At 37.3% G+C, this 20,084-nt stretch overlaps 1 protein-coding gene across 1 annotated transcript in view; it reads left to right on the top strand.

The window, feature by feature from the left end:
* The first annotated feature begins 1,103 nt into the window (after positions 1-1,103).
* Positions 1,104-20,084, top strand: part of ATRNL1 (attractin like 1) — a 746,355-nt gene continuing 727,374 nt past the window's right edge. The window contains 3 exon segments of the mRNA XM_079136646.1: positions 1,104-1,718; positions 14,936-15,019; positions 16,451-16,564. Coding sequence (XP_078992772.1) covers positions 1,429-1,718; positions 14,936-15,019; positions 16,451-16,564 — 488 coding nt within the window. The 5' untranslated portion in view covers positions 1,104-1,428.

Below are 20,084 nucleotides of genomic sequence, written 5' to 3'. Positions count from 1 at the left end.
AAGGAAAAATCTCGGTATATGCCATCAAATCTTGGAAAGTCATATCAAGGAAGAAAGATTGCCACTGACGAAGGAAAACGGCTCTTTTCTGGGCATCATTTCTGCTCTTCTGCAAAAGCTCCGAGGTTGCAAACATTTTCAAGGCAGAATATCGTCCCAGATGGAGAAGGAAACACTGACAGGCAGAAAGGGAGACCGTGGGGGTCCGAGGCAGCGTCGGGAAGGGGCGGCGCGCTGGGGGCTCAGAGCCTCTCAGTTCTTTGTTGGGGGCGGGGGAATCGTGTTTCTGGGGAAGAAATGGCTCCCCCTTGGAGGGGTCCCTCCACGGGAAGACTCGCAGTCCCTAACCCCGCCGCTCCCCGTCCCTGCGGACCCCACAACGTGGTCAGACTGCGGTGCCTTTAAGACTTTTGCTAGCTGCACATGCTCGGCTCTTTGTGTGTAGTTGGAGTTTTTCTCTTTTAAGAAAAAAAAAAAAGAAGAAAAAGGCAGGAGGATGGGCTGAAGGAAGGGAGAAGCGCTGAGGAAAAAGCGCTGCACTTTTGCAGCCGTAGACGCGGACGCCAAGGGCTTCTTCTCTGCGGAAGCCCGTCTGGGTCTTTCATCTGAGGAGCTCGGCGGGCTCGCGGTACGGGTGGGGCCGACTCCCCCCCGGCCCGGCAAAGGGCACCGCGGGCGCGCGGGCCACACCTGGGGTCCAGCCGCCCCTCCGCTCGCGGGCCGCGCGGGGTGGGCGCGCGCGGGGGGAGTCCCAGGTCCCTGTCAGGGGCGGGGCGAGACCACGGCGCCGGGCGAGGGGGGACCGCGCTCACGCGCCGGGGTGCGCGGGCGACCCGACGCACCGCGGGCCCAGGCCGCGGCCCCCGCCCCGACCAGCGGCTCGGGAGAGAAAATGGCTGCTGGGGGGCCGCTGGCCGCCTGGCGGGCGGCGCGAGGCTGACTGCCGCCTCTCGGTCCCCCCCTCCCGCGTGGGCGCGCCCACCTCGGGGCTCCCGCTCGGCCCCCGCCCTCCCGGGCGCGCGGCGCTCGGAGCCGAGGCTGTTGGCGCGGGCCGCAGGCGAGGCGGGGCCGCGCGCGGGGTCCCCTCCCCCGCGCCGCCAGGTCCCCCTCCTGAGCGCCGGGCGCAGCCTGTGCTGCCGGCTCCCCGCCTCGGGTCCGGCCCGGGGCGCCGCGGCTGTGGGGTTGGCCCGCTGTGGACAAGGTCAGGAGGCTGGGCGGCGATGCGCGAGTGCGACTGGAGGCAGCCGAGCCGAGGCGACGGCGGTCGGGATCTGTCCCTCCTGACCGGAGAGCGGGACTGGGGCTGGCGCCGGTGAAGAGGAGGAGGAGGCGAGTCGGCGGCGAGGGTCTCTGCAGCCGGGATTCCCCTCCGGAGCATCACTGTCCGCGCCCGCGAGCGCAGCCCCGCGGGGCAGGGGCGCGGGGAAGATGGAGCCCGCGGGCCAGGCCCGCAGCGGCGCCCCGCAGCCGGCCGCCCCGGGGCTGTGGAGGGCTCGGCCGGCGGGCGGCGGCGGGGGCGCCTCCTCCTGGCTGCTGGACGGGAGCAGCTGGCTGCTGTGCTATGGCTTCCTCTACCTGGCGCTCTACGCGCAGGTGTCCCAGTCTAAGCCGTGCGAGAGGACCGGCTCCTGCTTCTCCGGCCGCTGTGTCAACTCCACCTGCCTCTGCGACCCGGGCTGGGTGGGGGACCAGTGCCAGCACTGCCAGGGCAGGTTCAAGTAAGTGCCTTCGCGGGACCCCGGCCTCAGCCCCGTCCGGCTGCGGCCGCCCCCTCCCCCCAGGGCCGGGAGCGGGCGGGAGCGGGGCCCGCGCTGCACCCCTCGGGCCGCGGGCGCCCCGGGGCTCTCGGGCCCGCGCGCGGCGCCGGCCGGCGTGCAGCGAAGCCTCCCGGAGCGTTCCAGATGCTCGCCGCGACTTCTGATCCCTGCACAGCAAGAACATTTTCGAACTCAGTTACAGTGCCGAACACCATTTTTGTTAGGACGGTATTTTTAAAATGAGAAATGATGCAAGTAACTCAGGAGATACATGTGCATAATGAAACATTTAAATACAGAAGTGTAAAGGTTCAAAGTTGTGGTCTACCAGTACCTGCTCCGCCATCCTCCTCTCTAGACGTGACCCTTGCTAATGTTTTATTTAGCACCCGGTGACCGTAAGAAGAAAGGTTTATGGTGGGCTTACAGGGTGTCAAACGCTGTTCTAAGCGTTGTAGCTTATCCCGTTTGCTTCTCACAATAGCTCTATGACTTACAGGATGCCTGTACCAGGCAATGAATTTGAATCACTTGCCCACTGGGTTGTGATTCCAAATTATCCCAATACGTGCACTTTTAGCAAATAGGAGATGTTGACTTTGCTAGAATAGGCTTACACTGAGAAATACACGGATGACTTTACGTTAGGTAAAAGGATGAATACTTGGATTCTTGTGGGTTGTGAAGAAAATGAAGTTTCTAACTGGTTAATTCACGAATTAGGTATTGTGTGGGAACTCCAGTTTTGCTGAAGCTCAAGGTGTTAGGGAGTTTGTTTCGCAGAGTAAAGATACTTTCTCCTTATTGGTTGATGTTTATTAGGTTCCTGACCACCATTGTAAAAAGAAATGGGTGAGTGTGAGGGAGCAACAGATAATTAGTTGAGGCCATTAGTGTAGCCTTTTGATAATTTGCAGGTAACAGAAATTCAGCTTCTTAGCCTTGTAGATACTTAATCTGAAGCTTATGGCTATGAAATTACACTATGTAGATTGCTAACATTTATTGTCAGGAAGGACATCAAAATTTAGGTGAAATGTCTTGGGTTCTAAGGCGGAGGTGAGACTATGGTTTACCTTATTAATATATTCTCGAATTTCCTTGTAGTTGTAAACACAGCATATTTTCATTTTCCTTCTTTCATTTTTGTTGTTGCTGGTTAAAGCAATTCTCCTTAAAACTCAATGTAAACATGTATGTTTTAAAAATTGCACTTAAAAATTTTAGGTAGATTTTGCTATGTAAATTACAGCAAATTTTTGGAAGTGAAATCTCAAAATGCAGTTTTATGAAGTTCATTTGTAGCAGAAGACTTAAATGTTTTCAGAGTTCATACTTTCACATATTAGTGTAGTTTAAAATACATTTAAAGTATTTTGCAAGAGGTGCTAATTAAGTTTGAAAAATGTTTTAAGATGAGAAAGATCTCATTGAATGGTGTCTTTAGTAGACTTAATTGTGTGTGTTTTTGCACTTTGGTTATGATAATAGTAGTCAGCCTCTTTACCTGCCTGGCAAGAGAGAATTTGAACATGTAAACTGCCAGTCAACAGTGAAAAGAGCTACATTCATTTTTTACATCTTTTTATACATAAGGAGGAAGATTGCTTGATTCGCATGCAGTTTAGCAATATTGGCCTTTGTGTGGGTGTATTTGCTGTTTGTCTAAAAGGGATGTAAACTATTGTGGTTGTGAGAAGCTCATATAGTATGTAGGTTTTATAGTAGGAGAACTTGTTAGCCGATCAGCAGCCTGTGACCTCACTAGCAGATGTTGTCCCAGTTAGTAGACTGGGAGTTCTCAGATCAAGTTAAAAGTAGCCTAAATAACATTAAGAGATGGTGTTTATAAACAAAATATGTTATTTAGTATAAGGAGAATAGATTTTTAATGTTGATATGATGATATAACAATAAACTCTGAACTAATCATTGAATACCCATAATTTCCTTGGAAGTTGTTATTTCCTATGATTCATTGTACTCATTCACAAATGCCTTTTCATTTCTCCGTGGAATACAAGCTATTAATTAGAGTAAATATAACTGGTGCAGCTATCTCTCTTATGTATACTCTTAGGGGTAAAGACAGCGTATTTAATGTTATAGAGAAGAATCATATTTAGAAAAAAAGACTTCTTCCTGGTAAAATGTATATGCTAAGCTCTGAAAGGTTTATTCGAAGATAATGATTTGTTTTTCATTATTTGAAGTAGTAACCCAGTGGGAAAGAACTTAACTAGAAATTCTCACTTCACTAATTACCTTGAAAATCTTTTTAAGAAACTGAAGGATAGCAGCCTTACAGACAGACATCAGAAATGATTGATCAATCTTGGTAAGCAGGTGTCAAAATTAATTGGTTGATTCCATGGTAACTTAGCTATTTTCTACTATAGGGTTTCACTAGGGAATAAAGTATCCTTCAAATGCTTCTGTAGAATGGAAGATTGATGGTTGGGGGAAGAAGTGCAGAAGCAAATATGGCATCAAAAGTGATACTTTAGTTTTCTTATCATTGATTCCATTCTTCTGTTTCCCTTTGAAAAGACTAAAACATTCACAATTACAAGCTGTTCCTCATCAGGTAAAACAAATGAGCACTGATCTTCATTCAGTTAAGACTAAAGGTCATAGGACTGAGAATCAGAAAGGATGGTACCAATTTGAAATATAATCAAGGGTATGATAGACTAATTCGAATTACATTTGAGTAGCTTAGTATAGAATTAAGCTAGAGAACATTTTTGCTATAATCCATTTGAGTGACAGTCTTTATTTAGAAGATAGTTCAGAATTATTTTTGTAAAATAGTTGAGATTCATATTTATATAAATTTACATTTTGTCTTCTTAGACATTTTCTTGCTAATGTGGGACTTATAACTCTAATTTCTCTTAGGTAAACAAAATAACCTAAACTAATGCTCTAAGATTGGAAAAATCTCACTATATTGTGAAATACTTGTAAATGTAAGTTTTTTTATTATAATGCTTTCCTAAAATTATTTGTCTTATTCAATATATATAATTTTTTAAAAATGTCTTAGGTTAGTCAGACTTGGATACTGAATTTCACGTATTTATAATGAAACTATTTTATTTCTGGTGATAGCAAAATGAAGATATAATGGCAGGAATTAGTTTGTTATAAACATAGAGAGGCAGGATTAAATGTGTAAACATTTTTCTAAGCTACTGTTTAAAAAACACATGGAATTCTTTCTATTAATTGTAGGGAAACTCTCAGTAACTCTAAAGTTAGACAGAATGTTTCCTGTCCCCAGGTCTTTATTTCAAATAAGATTCTAATAGATAATTTATATTTATGGCTTCCTTTTACATTATACACACAATAGGAATTGAAAATAATTCAAATGAATTCTTTCTAGGATTCTAAATTGATGAAGCTGGTTTTTGGATTTGACACCTTTAACTCTTAAGAGGTGTACCCCTCCTTTCTTCCTCTTTGTTTTTTAAAGTTCTTTGAAAGTGTCCCTTTCTTTTTGGCCTCAGGGCATTTTACATTGTTTACTTCTTTGAGCCCTCTTTTGTGTCTGGTATTTGCTTGGATAAATACTAATTAGCCTTCCAATGATAGCTTAAGTACTAGTTTCCAAAGGAGACTTCTCTGACTCCTGAGACTAGGTTATATATTATTATATACTATGTTGTTTTTTTTTTTTAATTTTTATTTTTTGGGGGATACTGGGGATTGAACTCGGGGCACTTGACCACTGAGCCACATCCCCAACCCTATTTTGTATTTTATTTAGAGACAGGGTCTCAGAGTTGCTTAGCACCTTCATTTTGTTGAGGATGCCTGTGAATTTGTTATCCTCCTGCCTCAGCCTCCTGAGCAGCTGGGATTACACTGAGCCCGGCTTCTTTTGTGTTTTTTATTTTTAGTTGCAGATGGATACAATACCTTTATTTTATTTTATTTATTTATTTATTTTTATGTGGTGAAGATTAAACCCAGTGGCTCCCACGTATCAGGTGAGTGCTCTACCACAGAGCCCCAGCCCCAGCCCCAGCCCCATGTTATTATATACACCTAAAGTACAAATTTTCCTTTTTAGTACTTTGAAAATAAAGGAATTAATTACAGGTATAGTATCTTTAAGTCATTTCAAACAGCTATTAAAGTATAATTGACATTCAGAAAACTGTACAGTTTAAAATGTAGAATCTGAAATAAATTTACAATTTTAAGTTTTGTATTTTGTATAAACTCTGAACTATCACCACAATAAAAATCATAAAAAATATCAGTTACAGCAAAATTTTTTAATACCTCCCTTTCCTTCCAATTGCTTCTTCCTTTCCCTGGATAACTATGGATCTACTCTCTCAATATGTATTTGTTAGTATTTTCTAGAAGTTTATATAAGTGAACTCACACCTTACATACTTCTTTTTGCTTGACTTCTAGATACAGTGTATTTATTTTGAGATTCATCAATGGCTATCAGTAGCCTATTTTTTTTTTTTTAACTTCTGAATACTGTCCCAGTGGGTGGATACACCATAATTTGTTTATCCCTTCACCTGCTGATGGGTGTTTGGATTGTTTCTAATTTTTGGCTTTTCCTTATAAAGTTACTCTGAACTTTCATGTACAAGTCTTTGAATGGACATATACTTTCATTTCTCTTGGGGAAATACCTAAGAGTGGAATGGCTGGATCATCTGCATATACGTGTTTAACTTTTTAAAGAAACTGGCTAACTGTTTTCCCAAGTAGTTGTATCATTTGTGTTTCCACAATTGTATGACTGAGCTGGTTAATTCACATCCTCACCAATACTTGGTGTGGTTAGTCTTTTTAAAGTTTAGCAGTTTTAGTAGATGAGTGATATCTCATTGGAGTTTAATTTGCATTTTCCTAATGACTAATGATGTCACGTATCTCACCATGTCTTTATTTGCTATCTGTATATTTACTTTGGTGAGGTGTCTGTTCAGATATTTTACATAAATTTTTTTCTCATTATTGATTTTTATGCATTCTTTATACTGTCTGTATATTACTTTCTTACCATTTGGAAATACTTTCTGCCAGACTGGAGGTGTCTTTTCATTCTTCTAATGGTGTTGTTCAAAGAACAGATGTTTAAAATTTCACTGATTTTGGTGTTGGCATTAATGCTGATCCCACAGAGTGAGCTGGGACCCTCCTGATTATTTGCTGGAAAAATTAGTGTGAATGTGGCATTGCTTCTTCATTATGCTTTTGGTAGAATTTACACACACACACAGAGTATATATGTATGTATGTGTAAACTACTAATTCAGTTTATTTAATATGTACAGGGCAATATGACCTGGATTCTTTAAAGTTTTTTTGCCAGGATATTGTCTGTTTGGGTCAATATTCCATGTACATGTAGTATGGGCTCTGCTATTGATAGTGGAGTGTTATATGGTTTTAGTTAGGTCAAGTTAGTTGATAGTTTTGTTCAAATCTTCTAAAACCTTTCTGATTTTTGGTCTGCTTTATCAGTTGTTGAGAAAAGTGCATTGAAACCTTCCATAATAATTTTGTATTTACCTATTTCTCTCTGCAGTTGTATCTATTTTTGCTTCATGTATTTTGAAGCTCTGATACATAAAATTTACGATTATGTTCTTTTGGTAAATTGACCCCTTTACATTATGAAATGACCATTCGTTGAATGAAATGACCATCTGTTGAAAAGGCTATCCTTTTTCCACTGATGTGTTTGCATCTTTGTTGAGAATTAATAGAATTTCGCTACCTGTGTATCTAATTTTTGACTCTATTCTGTTCCATTCATCTGTGTTTGTCTTTCTGTGAATTCCCCCTGGCTTTATAATAGTGTTTTTATAGTAAATCATGAAGTTAGATAATGAGATTCCTCCAACTTTATTCTTACCTTTGAGAGTTCACTTGCTTTTCTTATAAATATTAGAATCATTTTGTCAATTTCTAAAAGCAAAATCTTGCTGGGATTTTGGTTGAGACTGTCAATGCACTAGGTCATTTTGGGAAGAATTTATAATCTAAATAATATTGAATCTTCTGATTCATCAGTATAGTATATTTCATTTATTTAGGCTTTCATTCACTTTTTGCATCAGTGTTTTGTAATTTTCAGATACAAATACTGTATATATTTTATTAGATTAATATTGAAATATATTTTTTAATGTGATTGTTATTGGTAGTTTTTTTTTTTTTATTTTTGACTTCTAGTTGATAGTAAGGGAATGTTATGAACAATCTATGCCCATAAATTTGCAAACTTAGATGAAAGGGACCAATTCTCTACATAACACAAGTTATCAAAACTCACTGAAAATGAAATAAATAAGATGAATATTCCTACATCCATTAAAGGAATTCAATCCACAGTTGCAAACCTTCCCCCAAGGAAAATTCCAAGCCCAGAGACATTAGCAGTGAATTTTACCAGATTTTCAAGAAGTTAATACCAATTCTTCAGAAAACAGAATAAAGAGGGATCACTTCCTTACTAAATAGATAAGGCTAGAATTACCATGATAAGAAAACCAGAAACACTGTAAGAAAAGAGCAATATCTATTGTGAACATAAAGCACTAGTATTTTCTGCGAGGCCCTCTGTTCAGTCCCCAGTGTCACAAAAAAATCTTCAGCAAAGTGTTAATTCAGATCTACAATACATGAAAAGCATGATATACTGTGACCATGTGTGGTTTCTTCCAGGACTCTAAGACTCACTAAACATATGAAAATTTCTCTTTGATGGTATTCTTTCTTCATTCCTGATATTGGTAGTTTGTGTTTCCTTTTTGTTTATTTTGGCAAGACATTTGTTGATATTATTGACTTTTTTTGGAGATTATGTTTGGTTTTGTTGACTTCTGCTATTTTTTCTTTTGCTGTTTTCAGTTTCATTGATATTGCTTCATTTGATTCTAATTTGCTATTCTAGTTTCTTAAAGTGAAAACTTAGATTCTTAGAGATATTTCTTGGTTTTAAATGAAATCATTTTAATGCTATATGGGTTTTTTAGGCACTGCTTTAGCTACCTCTCACATATATTGATGTATTTTGTTTTCATTTTCATTCAGTTCAGTATGCTAATTTTCCTTGTGATACCCTCTTTGACCTGTGGCTTATATATAATTATGTTGTTTAATTTACCAGAGATTTTCCTTTTATCTATTTAAATTCCATTATGTTCAGAAAACATACCATGTATGATTCCACTTCTTGCAAATCTGTTACAACTTATTTTCTGGATAAAACATGGTATGACTTGGTGAATACTGCATGGCATTTGAAGTGAATGTGTCTGCTGCTGAGCGATGTTCGGGTCTTTTGCGTCTCTGCCCATGCTCTGTTTACTTGTTCTGTTTATAACAGGGCGGTGGTGATATCTCCAACCATAATTGTGAATTATCTGTTTGTAGCTGCCCTTCCCTTGGTCTTACATCTTGTATTTTGAAGCTTTTTGGTAGGTATGTGTGTAATTAGGATAGTTTGTCTTCTTGGTGAACACACCTCCTCTTCATAATTTTTGATCCTTTGGTAATTGCTGAAGAACAGTGACTGTCAATCCCGTATAACTTAGCCCACAGATTCAGACTGACAGACAATAACTAATGTGCTAAAGTGCTAAAAACTTGGTCTTAGAAACATTCATCCTGAAAGTACCATTTTGTCCTGTTAGCAATTTGAAGATAGGATTGTGAGAGATTTGGATAGAAATAGAACATTTTGAATGGGTGGTATACTAATAATGCTAACAGAAATTGTGGCATTTTCTTCATGTACTCTAGTAAGTCATCTTGGGTGCCATCCCACATTAGAGGTCACTCTGTATACAAATCATATCCCGACCACAGAATCATTGCCTTTACAGGTGAATGTTTTTCCTGTGTAAGTACACTTCCCAAGACAGCTTTATAGTACTACTTGGATTGGCCATCACCATACACTAACTGAAATCTCTCTGCAAGCTAAAGGATTAACAGAGTGAAGAGAAAACACACAGATTGAGAGAAAATATTTTTAAGTCATACATTAGATAAGGGGCTCATATCCAAAATAATTAAAGAACTCAAACTATTTAATAATAAGAAAACAGCCAGGCATGGTGGCGCATGCCTGTGATTCTAGTGACCTGGGAGGCTGAGACAGGAGGATTGCAAGTTTGAGACCAGCATTAGCAAATTAGTGAGACTGTCTCAAAAGAAAAAATAAAGGGAAGTGGCTCAGTGTTAAAGCGTCCCTGGGTTCAATCCCCAGTACCAAAATAAACAAACAACCCCCCCCAAAAAACAAACAAAAAACGCTGCTAAATAATAAGAAAATAAATACCTATTAAAAAATAGGCAAAGAACTCGAGTAGACATTTCTTAAAATAAGACATACATACAAAAATTCAAAAAAACAAAAATTGTGTGTCACAATTAATCATTAGGGAAATGCAAACTAAAACCACAATGAGTTATCACCTCACACCTGTTACAATGACTATTGTCAAAAAGATGAAAAATAACAAGTGTTGACCAGGCTGGAGAAAAGGGTGCCCCTGTACAGTATTAGTGGGATTGTAAATTAGTCAGTTGGCCATTTTGGAAAATAGTAGGGAGGTTCCTCAAAGAACTCATGTGATCCAACAGTCCCATATCTGGGAATATATTCAAAGAAATTGAGATCAGTGTGTTGAAGAGATGTCTTCACCCCCTGTTCATTGTAGCAGTATTTCTAATAGCCAAGATTGGGAAGAACCTAAGTGACCATCAACAAATAAAAAAGTGGCATATCTCAGGGCTAGGGAGATAGCTCAATTGGTAGAGTGCTTGCCTTGTAAGCACAAGGCCCTGGGTTCAATCCTCAGCACCCCCCCCCCCCAAAAAAAAAAAAAAAGTGGCATATCTCACTCAAATGGAAGCTAAAAATTTGAATTCATGGAGGTAGAGAGTGGCATGGTAGTTACCAGAAGCTGAGGGGTTGAGTTGGTTAGGAAAGGGAAAAAGTTGTTCAAAAGGTGAAAAGTTTCAGTTAGGAGGGGTACGGTGGTCTGGTGTTCTGTTGCACAACATGATGACTATAGTTAATATAGATTTCAAAATGACTAAAGGCCTGGATTTTGACTGTTCTCATCACATAGAAATGATAAGTATGTGAGGTGATGGGTATGTTCATTAGCCTGATTTGCTCAATTCACAGCATATACATGTTTTGAAGCATTACATTGTACCAAAAAAATGAATAAGTACTCTTTGTCAACAGAGGTTAAGGGATAAAAAAAGAATCAATAAACCAGCAAATAGTATTTAAACTAGCAAACCTATTTGAAAAGGATTTCCATGTGAGGATGGCTTACAATGGCGACCATGCATAAAGACTATCCCTCATTGGATATGACTATTCTTTGATTGTGGCAATCTCCCACTCACATGCCTAGGTTGGAATTGGCAAAGAGAAAACCTCTTGGTGATAGATGGAGGGAAAGGTAGGCTCTTTAGTGCTTAGGGCTGAGGGGTGAAGGTAGGGAAGGAGTCCAGGAACTTTGGTGAATAGGGTTTTCTTAAAAGTCCATGTAATTATCCTACTGAAGTCAAATGGAACGGAACAGGGTATGCAGTTTTCAGATTTCCCTGTTGTGTGCATTCAGTGGGGAGGCATAAAGGCTCCTTTGCATCATCTCTTACTGTGCAGAGAGAAGGGCTATTGTTGTAGCTCCCAGAATGTATGTTCCTTCGGAGGAAGGATTTTTTTTTTTTTTTTTTTTTTAAGGTGTTGGGAACATAGGACAGGACTGTGCAATTGGAGGAAGTAGGGTGATAGAAAATAGACTGTAGGGTCAGAAACATGGGCAGAGGATGAATTAGGGAGCATCATGACTGCTTTAATACTGTGATGTTGGGGGGCCTTTTTTTGTGGCAGTAGAGAGGAGGGGTGATTTCCTCATCTGCAGTTTGGGAGGTATATTCCCAGCTAGGATGGTGGTAGATTAAGTTGTGGGTGATATTTGGAAAGCAGGGCTGCCTGCTTTTAAATTTCCAGTTTTATTTCCTTGTAAAAAGAGTTATATGTATTTCTTTACTGTGTATTAAGGTGCTGTTTGAATATACTAAACTTTTATTCCTTCTTTTTTAAAAGAAATTGAAATAGAGGTAGCTAAGAAGGTAGGTTCATGGAACAAATTAGAATTTTCTTTAAAATCAAGTCCCTGAGGCACAAAACTATTTATCACATAGGCTGAATTTATGTTTGTATTTTAAATTAAGATTTATACTTTGTAATATTAGATTCAGCTCTTGATTTTTGGAAACTTTTACAATTAAATTACAACAGTATTTTGATTTTAAAGGTTCGTTACAACTGCAAGTTAGAAACTGACAAGGATTTGTTGATGAGCCATAATGAGCACATTTTATAGAGGATTTACCCTTTGTTATCTTGCTTTTTTGTAAGCATGGAAATAATAGATTACTTTGAGGTGTTATAATAAGGAAATTTCTAAATTTTACCTAATGTTCTCTATTTGTAAGACATCACTTTCCTTGTTCCCTTTAGTTTTTTGTCTAGTATTTCCTGTAGTTTTTCTTTTTTTTGGCGGTGCTGGGGATCAAACCCAGGGCCTGTGCTTGCAAGGCAAGCACTCTACGGACTGAGCTGTCTCCCCAGCCCTTCCTGTAGTTTTTTAAGGCAGTTGATTTAAAGTATTTGCCTACCCATGTCTATGTTTCCTCAAGGAGAGTTGTATTAATTTCTTCTTTGACCAAGTCATGCTTTATTATTTCTTTGCATGCTTTGTATTTTTAAATTTTTTTTTTGCCAGAGATGGGACATTTGATCTTTATAATGTGATAGCTAGAAATCACAATTCTTCGTTCTCAGGTATGTTTTTTTTTCTTGTGTGGGTCGTAGTTGTTAGTTTAGTGAATTTTCTAAAATATTCCATAATGTTTGTTTTCTTTATTGTGTGTGGTTTTTGAAGTCTCCACTTCTTTAGCTAGTGGTCAGCTAGTATTTTGACAGAGATTTCCTTGATTGCCTAGAGCCAAGAAAGAATGAAAACCTCAGTCTGTGCAGATCAGCCCTGTGTTGAGGTGTACTTCTTAAGCCTGTAGTTGGGTTGTTTACAACTTTGCCTTCAGAGCCCTTCAACAGAGATGCAGGTACTGGTCTTAAGAATTTAGTCTGAAGTGTATGGGAATGGTAAGGTGGTCTTAGAGGATTCGAGTGTAGTGAGTGTGGCACCAATAGCATCAGCTACTGCACTGAGATGTGTCCATTTTAACTATGCACAATAATGTCAAATTATTTTCTAAAGTAATTGTACTGATTTATTCTTGTGAGAAATTTTTTCCTTACCTCCTTATTTTCAATTCTCGCCATTATGTTGGATGCAAAGTATTATGTACTGTGATTTTATTTTTCATATCCTTGATTATGAAGGTACTGGTCTGGATCCAGTTAGGAAACAGACTCATAATTTTAACAGGAAAGTTTAATGTAAATGAGAATTAACAGAATGAATGGAGTTAGGAGAAATTGACTAGTAAGAAATAGAAAACTCTGAGGAATATAGAAATAATAGATCAAGGAACAGCCACTACTGCTTTTATGGCCCAGATAGAAAACCCAAGTAAGAGCCGGTGCTCCTCTCAGCCTGAGACCCACACTTGCTGGCAAGGCATGGCTATGATTTAATGAATGGCACAAGTCAGTTCAGGGCTGCGCTGGTGGGGCTTGCTCATCATTTTCCCTGTGGAACTTGCGGCAAAGGCATTATTGAGATTGCTGAGGAAAACTGCATGGGGAGGTGTCTCACTGTAGGCATTCTGCCACAAAATTGCCTGAGAGGAAGGGCTGGGGGAAACTGTGGACAGCTGGGTGCTGTTGACCAGTGTACACTGTAGGAGTCTGATGCTGGAGAAGCCACATGAGCTGCTTGAGCACACTGGAACCAGGAAGAAAGGCCCTTCCCTCCTGCAGTTTCTCCAGGGCACTCTATTGACAAAGCATGCCAGCTTAAATTCTTGCCATCTGGCAAAGAAAAAGATATTTAAAGGGCCCAGATCTATTTTCACAGAGTAGGCAAATAGGATGAATTTGGAGGTGAGAGGCAACAGATGGATAACTGGCACAGTGCACTCTTTGATGATTCAGCTTCCATAAGCAGCCTTCTGAACATATTCCAATTCCCCAGCCACAACCAGCAATACTGTATTTCTACTTAAGAAGGCATAGTTCTTGAAAGTGAAAGAAGTTTTAACCTTTTCCAGAAAATGAGGAAACAAAATCCTCAAGTCACGGTAGTGTTTATTGGTTATATTAATTTTCTTTATTTTCAGTCACAGTCACACTGAATATTCTATCCAAAGATTAAATTTTAAAGTTAACTTCCAATAGCTTGTATATAAAATAAAGTAGCTAAACATATGTAAAATATAATAAGCAAACTAAAACCATGCAAAGCTATTATTTTTCATTTATATAATTGTTTACAATACCATATATATATATATATATGGTTTTGTTCTTCTACTAATTGTTCCATTGGAATTGTACCCAGTGGAGTGATCTGATCCAAATACAAAGGTTTAATCTTTCAAGCATCCTGTAATAGTGGAGATATTTTCTGTGACTCTGTCTTCTAGAGCTTTTTTCCTGTTTTCAACTGTATTTAATTTGTTGTTAAACCTCTTCACTGAATTCTGAATTTTGATCATTATAGTTTTCATTACTAGAATTTTCATTAATTTTTCCTTCAACATTTATAATTTATATACATTAGCGTATAAAAATATAAAAAGTAGCAGCAAAATTAAGTTTGCTGCTACTTTTTATAGTTTTCAGTTAACTGCCAAAATTTTAAATCTTACCATATAACTTAATAATTATATATTTTTTAATGGATGCATCTCATAATACCAAGAGTATCTTTTGAATTCTTTCCATTATTTATTGCTTCTTATTTTGTTGTCTTGTGTTTTCTTATGCCTAATTTAGGTAATTAAAGTAAATTTCTTTTCAGATTAGGGAGAAATATGACAATTTGAAAATTTTCTTAGGTTGTAAATTTATCTTCCATTTTGAAAACAGCTGTTCTGTTCCTTTGGCTTACTGCTTTTTTTGAACTTTCTCATACTGCTTTATGTCTTAAAGTTATTTTAAGGTAATTATTTTCATAATTTTTCCTTTCTAGGTTAACAGAACCTTCTGGATATTTAACAGATGGTCCAATTAACTATAAGTATAAAACTAAATGTACATGGCTAATTGAAGGCTAGTAAGTATACAATTTGAGTTGAATTAATTTTTTCCTAAAAAGATAAAAGTGATTATTTTAATACTATCATATTAACAAGTGTAGTGATTTTATTGTATAGTTTGTTTAATTACTTATTAGAAACATTAATTACTTATTAGAAATGATATTTTTGATGAGATTTACAATGTCTAGAAATTATATTTCATATAAATTACAGTACCCCTTCACTTGTGATATTAGAATATATATATGTATGTATATGTAATTTTTTGAGTTACTATGGCATTAAATAGGCATTTTTTGGTGCTTTTAAAATATCTTGTTTCAGAATTGAAAACTCCATAGAAAGTATAAAAATATTCCATGCTGACTTATGCCATTGGTTTATACTATTCAGCAATTTAGTTCTAATGTTTTTAAAAAAGAACATTTTATAGAATAAAGAATTGATATCATAGGGCTTGAAATGGAATTTATTTATTTAAACATTATGAATAAGATCACAAGTAAATCACTCTGAATTTGTGATTTTAAGAGTATATTTAGAAAACCATGTTTTTAAAGATTTTTTATATACTTTAGAATTCTTAATTCTTGTATACCTGTGGCTTCTGTTTATTAATAGTATATTGCATATAGTAGACAAAAGCTTCTGAAGGCAGTTTTGAAAGAGAGATCCCTCTCAAAATGTTCTGAATAGCTGGTGGAATCACTGCAGGAGGTATAAATTAGTTCCATCAGAACTTATTGGATTAAATCTGTTACAGTATGCTTATTTCAATAAAATACTGAATAATCAGTGAAAAAAATAGCATATTATATTGAGATCTTTGATTATGATTTGAAGAACTTAGTGCCTCCACCTAAGGGTTTTATAGAAATGAGAATAGTTGCTTCTTGAGTGTTGAATTCTTTTGAATGTTTCTGAAATTTTTATATTTGTTCTTTTTAATCATATGTGAAGTAGAATGTATTTTGACATATCATAACTACATTGAGCATAACTTCCCATTTTTGTGGTTGTACATGATGTGATATTCATTCTGTGAACATTTGAAAGTTATGAACGATTCATTCTGAGCACTGAATTTTTTAAATAAATCTTGTTCAAATACAGTTGGCGATGATAAAATACACCCATTTTAGTAGACAGTTCAGTAAGGTTTCAGAAATGTGTATAAGTTATGTAACTGTACCTTAATCCAGAAAGAATCTGTTGACTAAATTTTTAGAAAATGATGTGTCCTGCATATGGCCTATAAATAGATTTAAAGTTAAATCTCATTTTTACAAATTAGATATGACAGTTCATGAGTCCTTTAACTTTAGTGATTTGAAGATTTGTAGAAAAATGATCTGTAAATAGGTTTTTAATAAAATATTCTATCTAAAATTTAAGACTGTTTTGTGTATTATATATTAATTTAAAAATATTTTAATATTTTTCAGTCCAAATGCAGTGTTAAGATTAAGATTCAATCATTTTGCCACAGAATGTAGCTGGGATCATATGTATGTTTATGATGGAGATTCAATATATGCACCTTTAATAGCTGTACTTAGGTAAGTAATTATGTAAGTTTAAGTGATGAATTTATAGTCCATTATAGGGAAGTAGTATAATTTGTTAATTAGAAGTATATTGAATTGTACTCAAAAGTAAATTTAGTGCACATATTGTTGACTCAGTTTCAAAGATGATTATAATATTATGTTGTATACTCTGACTGCTTAAGTATATATGTATATGTAATAATGTAAATATTAATAGAGCCTTGATAAATAAGTGCTATATTGGAACTTTTATTCTTACTAGTCACATAGACTTAATTTTTAAATTATGGCATTTTAAGTCTCAGTTTAAAAACATTTTCTATGTATTTATGTAGATGTTATAAAAAGTTTTATGAGTAGAAGAAGAATATACTGGACATAGAAAAAGTTATAAACTTGTATTATAGATTTTATAGACATTTATAACTAATATGATTATTGACCAGGTACTCAGTATATTCTTTACTTTTGTTAGTTGCACATTTTCTCTCCTGTATTCTTGTCTAGCATTTTGAACATTTAAGTATAAATAAAAGCTTATTTTAATTTTATTTTACTATTCATGTTGCCAAAATTGTTTAATCAGGAATGCGAAATATCATTTATTGGACATGTGAGGGTTTACATTTTTAAAAATATTTCTTTTAGTTGTCGATGTGCACAATACCTTTATTTTATTTATTTATTTTTATGTGGTGCTGTGGATCAAATCCAGTGCCTTACATGTGCTAGGTAAGTGCTGTTCTACTGAGCTACAACTCAGCCCCAGGGTTTACATTTCCAACTGACTATGTCAGTGTGAATCTGTAGGAGGGGCCAGGGTTGTGACTCAGTAGTAGAGTGCCTGCCTAGCATGTGTGCCCACAGGAGCTTAGACACTCTGTGATATTGCTATTGAAGAAAATAGTCTTAAAACTCTTGTTTTGAGTTGTCTGGGCATTATAAACTACTTGGTTACAAGTATACTTGTATCTGAAGACAACAGAAAATGCAATAGATCTTTGAATAATTATGTTGTAAGACAATTCATCATGATGATTAGATAAGATCCTGAGTTCACACATTTATTTTTAGCAATCTAAACATCACTTTGCTATTATTATTGCTTTCTTTTTTAAAATTTTTTTTAACTCTTTTTGTTTATTTTTTTATGTGGTGCTGAGGATCCGACCCAGTGTCTTGTGCTAGGCAAATGCTCTACCACCGAACCACCTCCCCAGCCTGATATTATTGCTTTCTTTATGTGACACAATTGATCATCAGTTGTGTGTATTTTCATTTATTTTTCTAGTAGTTCTAAGGACTTTGCATTGACTAACACTGATCCATTAACATTCTTTTTTTTTTTTTTTTTTTTGCTGGTGCTGGGAATTGAACCCAGGGTCTTGTGCATGCAAGGCAAGCGCTCTATCAACTGAGCTATATCCCCAGCCCCATTAACATTCTTGCCAACCTTTTCCTGTTACTAAAGAATCTTTCATAACATAATTAGCAGGACGGGGTTAGTGTACGGCTATGAAAATGGAACTAGTCACTTCATTAGGAAGTGTTCTGGTTACCTGTCCTGAGGGAGGTGGGAACTTGTGTTTGTTAAATAATCTTTTGATGCTAAGCACGTTCTGGATAGTTTAAATGCCATTTAATCTTCCCAAAGATCTCATTGGATAAGTACTGTTATCCCCTTTTCAAAATTGAAGAATTGAGAATCAGATATTATCTACTTCTAATAGGTAATAGAGCCAGAATTAGGATTTTTATTGTTTCTACTTCATTTTGTCAAGAATCAGAACCTAATTGTGAGGGTTTTAATTGTACCAGTTGTATAAGTATTATTACTCAACACACATTTGCTAACCTGCCCAGTTCCAAAGACTTTCTTAAGCCAGGGGTAAGTGAGGTGCAGATCATTGCAGTGAGTTCAGAAACCAGCCACTTGGAGTTGGGCCAAACTTCCTAGACTAAGGCCACTGCCCTCCAAAAGACTACCTTCACATCAGACAATAGTTACAAGCTTGGGTGTCCCCACCCTCACTATCTGACTATAAGGTTGGAGGTGATAATGATTAAAATGACTCTTCGAACTTAGGAAAGGTGCTGAACTTATGACTGTAGATTTATTATAAGGATAGAAATCAGAACCAGCCAAATAGAGAAGCATTTGAAGAGAGCGAGGTTGGGAAGGATCACAAATTGTGTCCTTGGGATGTGTCACCCACCCAGCTAATCAATGTATACTACCAACAAAAAAGTTCACCTGAGTTTTAGTTGTTCAGAGGTTTTATTGGGGTTTTATTATATAGGCATGATTGATTGAGTCTTTGGCCATGAAGTTGAACTCAATGGTTTTAGTCTCCCTCCTGTCTTTAGAAGTTAGGCTGATGCCATATATGGCCACAACCCTTTACTGGAGTGGCTGGTCTTGTTGGTGTGGTTATCCCCTATCAAGAATTGTCTCTTAAATCTAGAGGCCTATCATGAGTCACCTTACTGGCAGAAACTGTCAGGGCCTACCATTAGTAACAAAGACACTCTTATCACTTGGGAAATTCCAAGGACTTAAAGGCTGCATTCCAAGAACTGAGAACAAAGGCCAGCCAAATTCCTTAGTACATAGTCGTCATGCACACTGGGGGCATGAAAACAGATTTTTCACACATAAATAGTGTGTGGAAAAGTGTATTTTAATCAGGTTATAAAAGAGGCCTAAATAATTTCAGAAAAAGTATCCAGTCCTGCATGGTAAATTTTTTCATGAGTAGAGAAGCATGGTAGGCAAGTATGGGACCAGGTAAGGACATTCTAGGTAGAGAAAAATGTGTATAAAGGTATAGACAAATTAAGGACTTTATATTTTAGGTCAATAATAAGTTGTTTTGAGTAACTTGATCATAGAACATGTGAAGGGATACGTAGGACTCAGATTAACCAGTAAATAGCAGTCAGCCATCTGTTTAGTACTCATTTTGTGCCAGACAACATACAAATTGTTTATATTCACTAATTGATTTAACCCTCATAGTGATAGTTTAGTTATTATTACTGCCATTTTAAAAATGGAGAATTGGGGCACAGAAAGATTCTATAAGTGGCCCAAAGTTGCCTATCTGATAAGTGATATGGAGTCAGAATATGAGTCTGTGTTATGTAATTCTAAGCTTTAGTTCTTTTATCACTATGTGTGTAGCTAAGATTAGTATTACAGAATTTGAATTTTGTTGACAGTCTTTTCAAAACCTTTGTTCCCTTGTTGGTATGGAGCATTCCTGGTAGCTTCTCTAGAATTTGCAACCAGTGGGAAAAGATAAAGCTATAGGATTACTTGTTAGAGTAGCAAGGTAGTGCTGAGTGAAGGTTTATATATGACTTAATCATATATACAATAATTACAGTAGATGTCATATAACCTAGTAGTTGTAATAATAGTTACTAAAGCATTAAATGAAGAGTTGGTTACTTTTTAGTTTGTGTTTGAGAATATGTTTGAAAAATAAATTATTTGACTAATATTTAACATGTAAAATATGATTTG

This window comes from Sciurus vulgaris (assembly GCF_902686455.1).
Source record: "Sciurus vulgaris genome assembly, chromosome: 4".
Taxonomy (NCBI): domain Eukaryota; kingdom Metazoa; phylum Chordata; class Mammalia; order Rodentia; family Sciuridae; genus Sciurus; species Sciurus vulgaris.
Note: the sequence above shows the minus strand (reverse complement) of the source record. Positions and strands in the feature narration are given on the sequence as shown.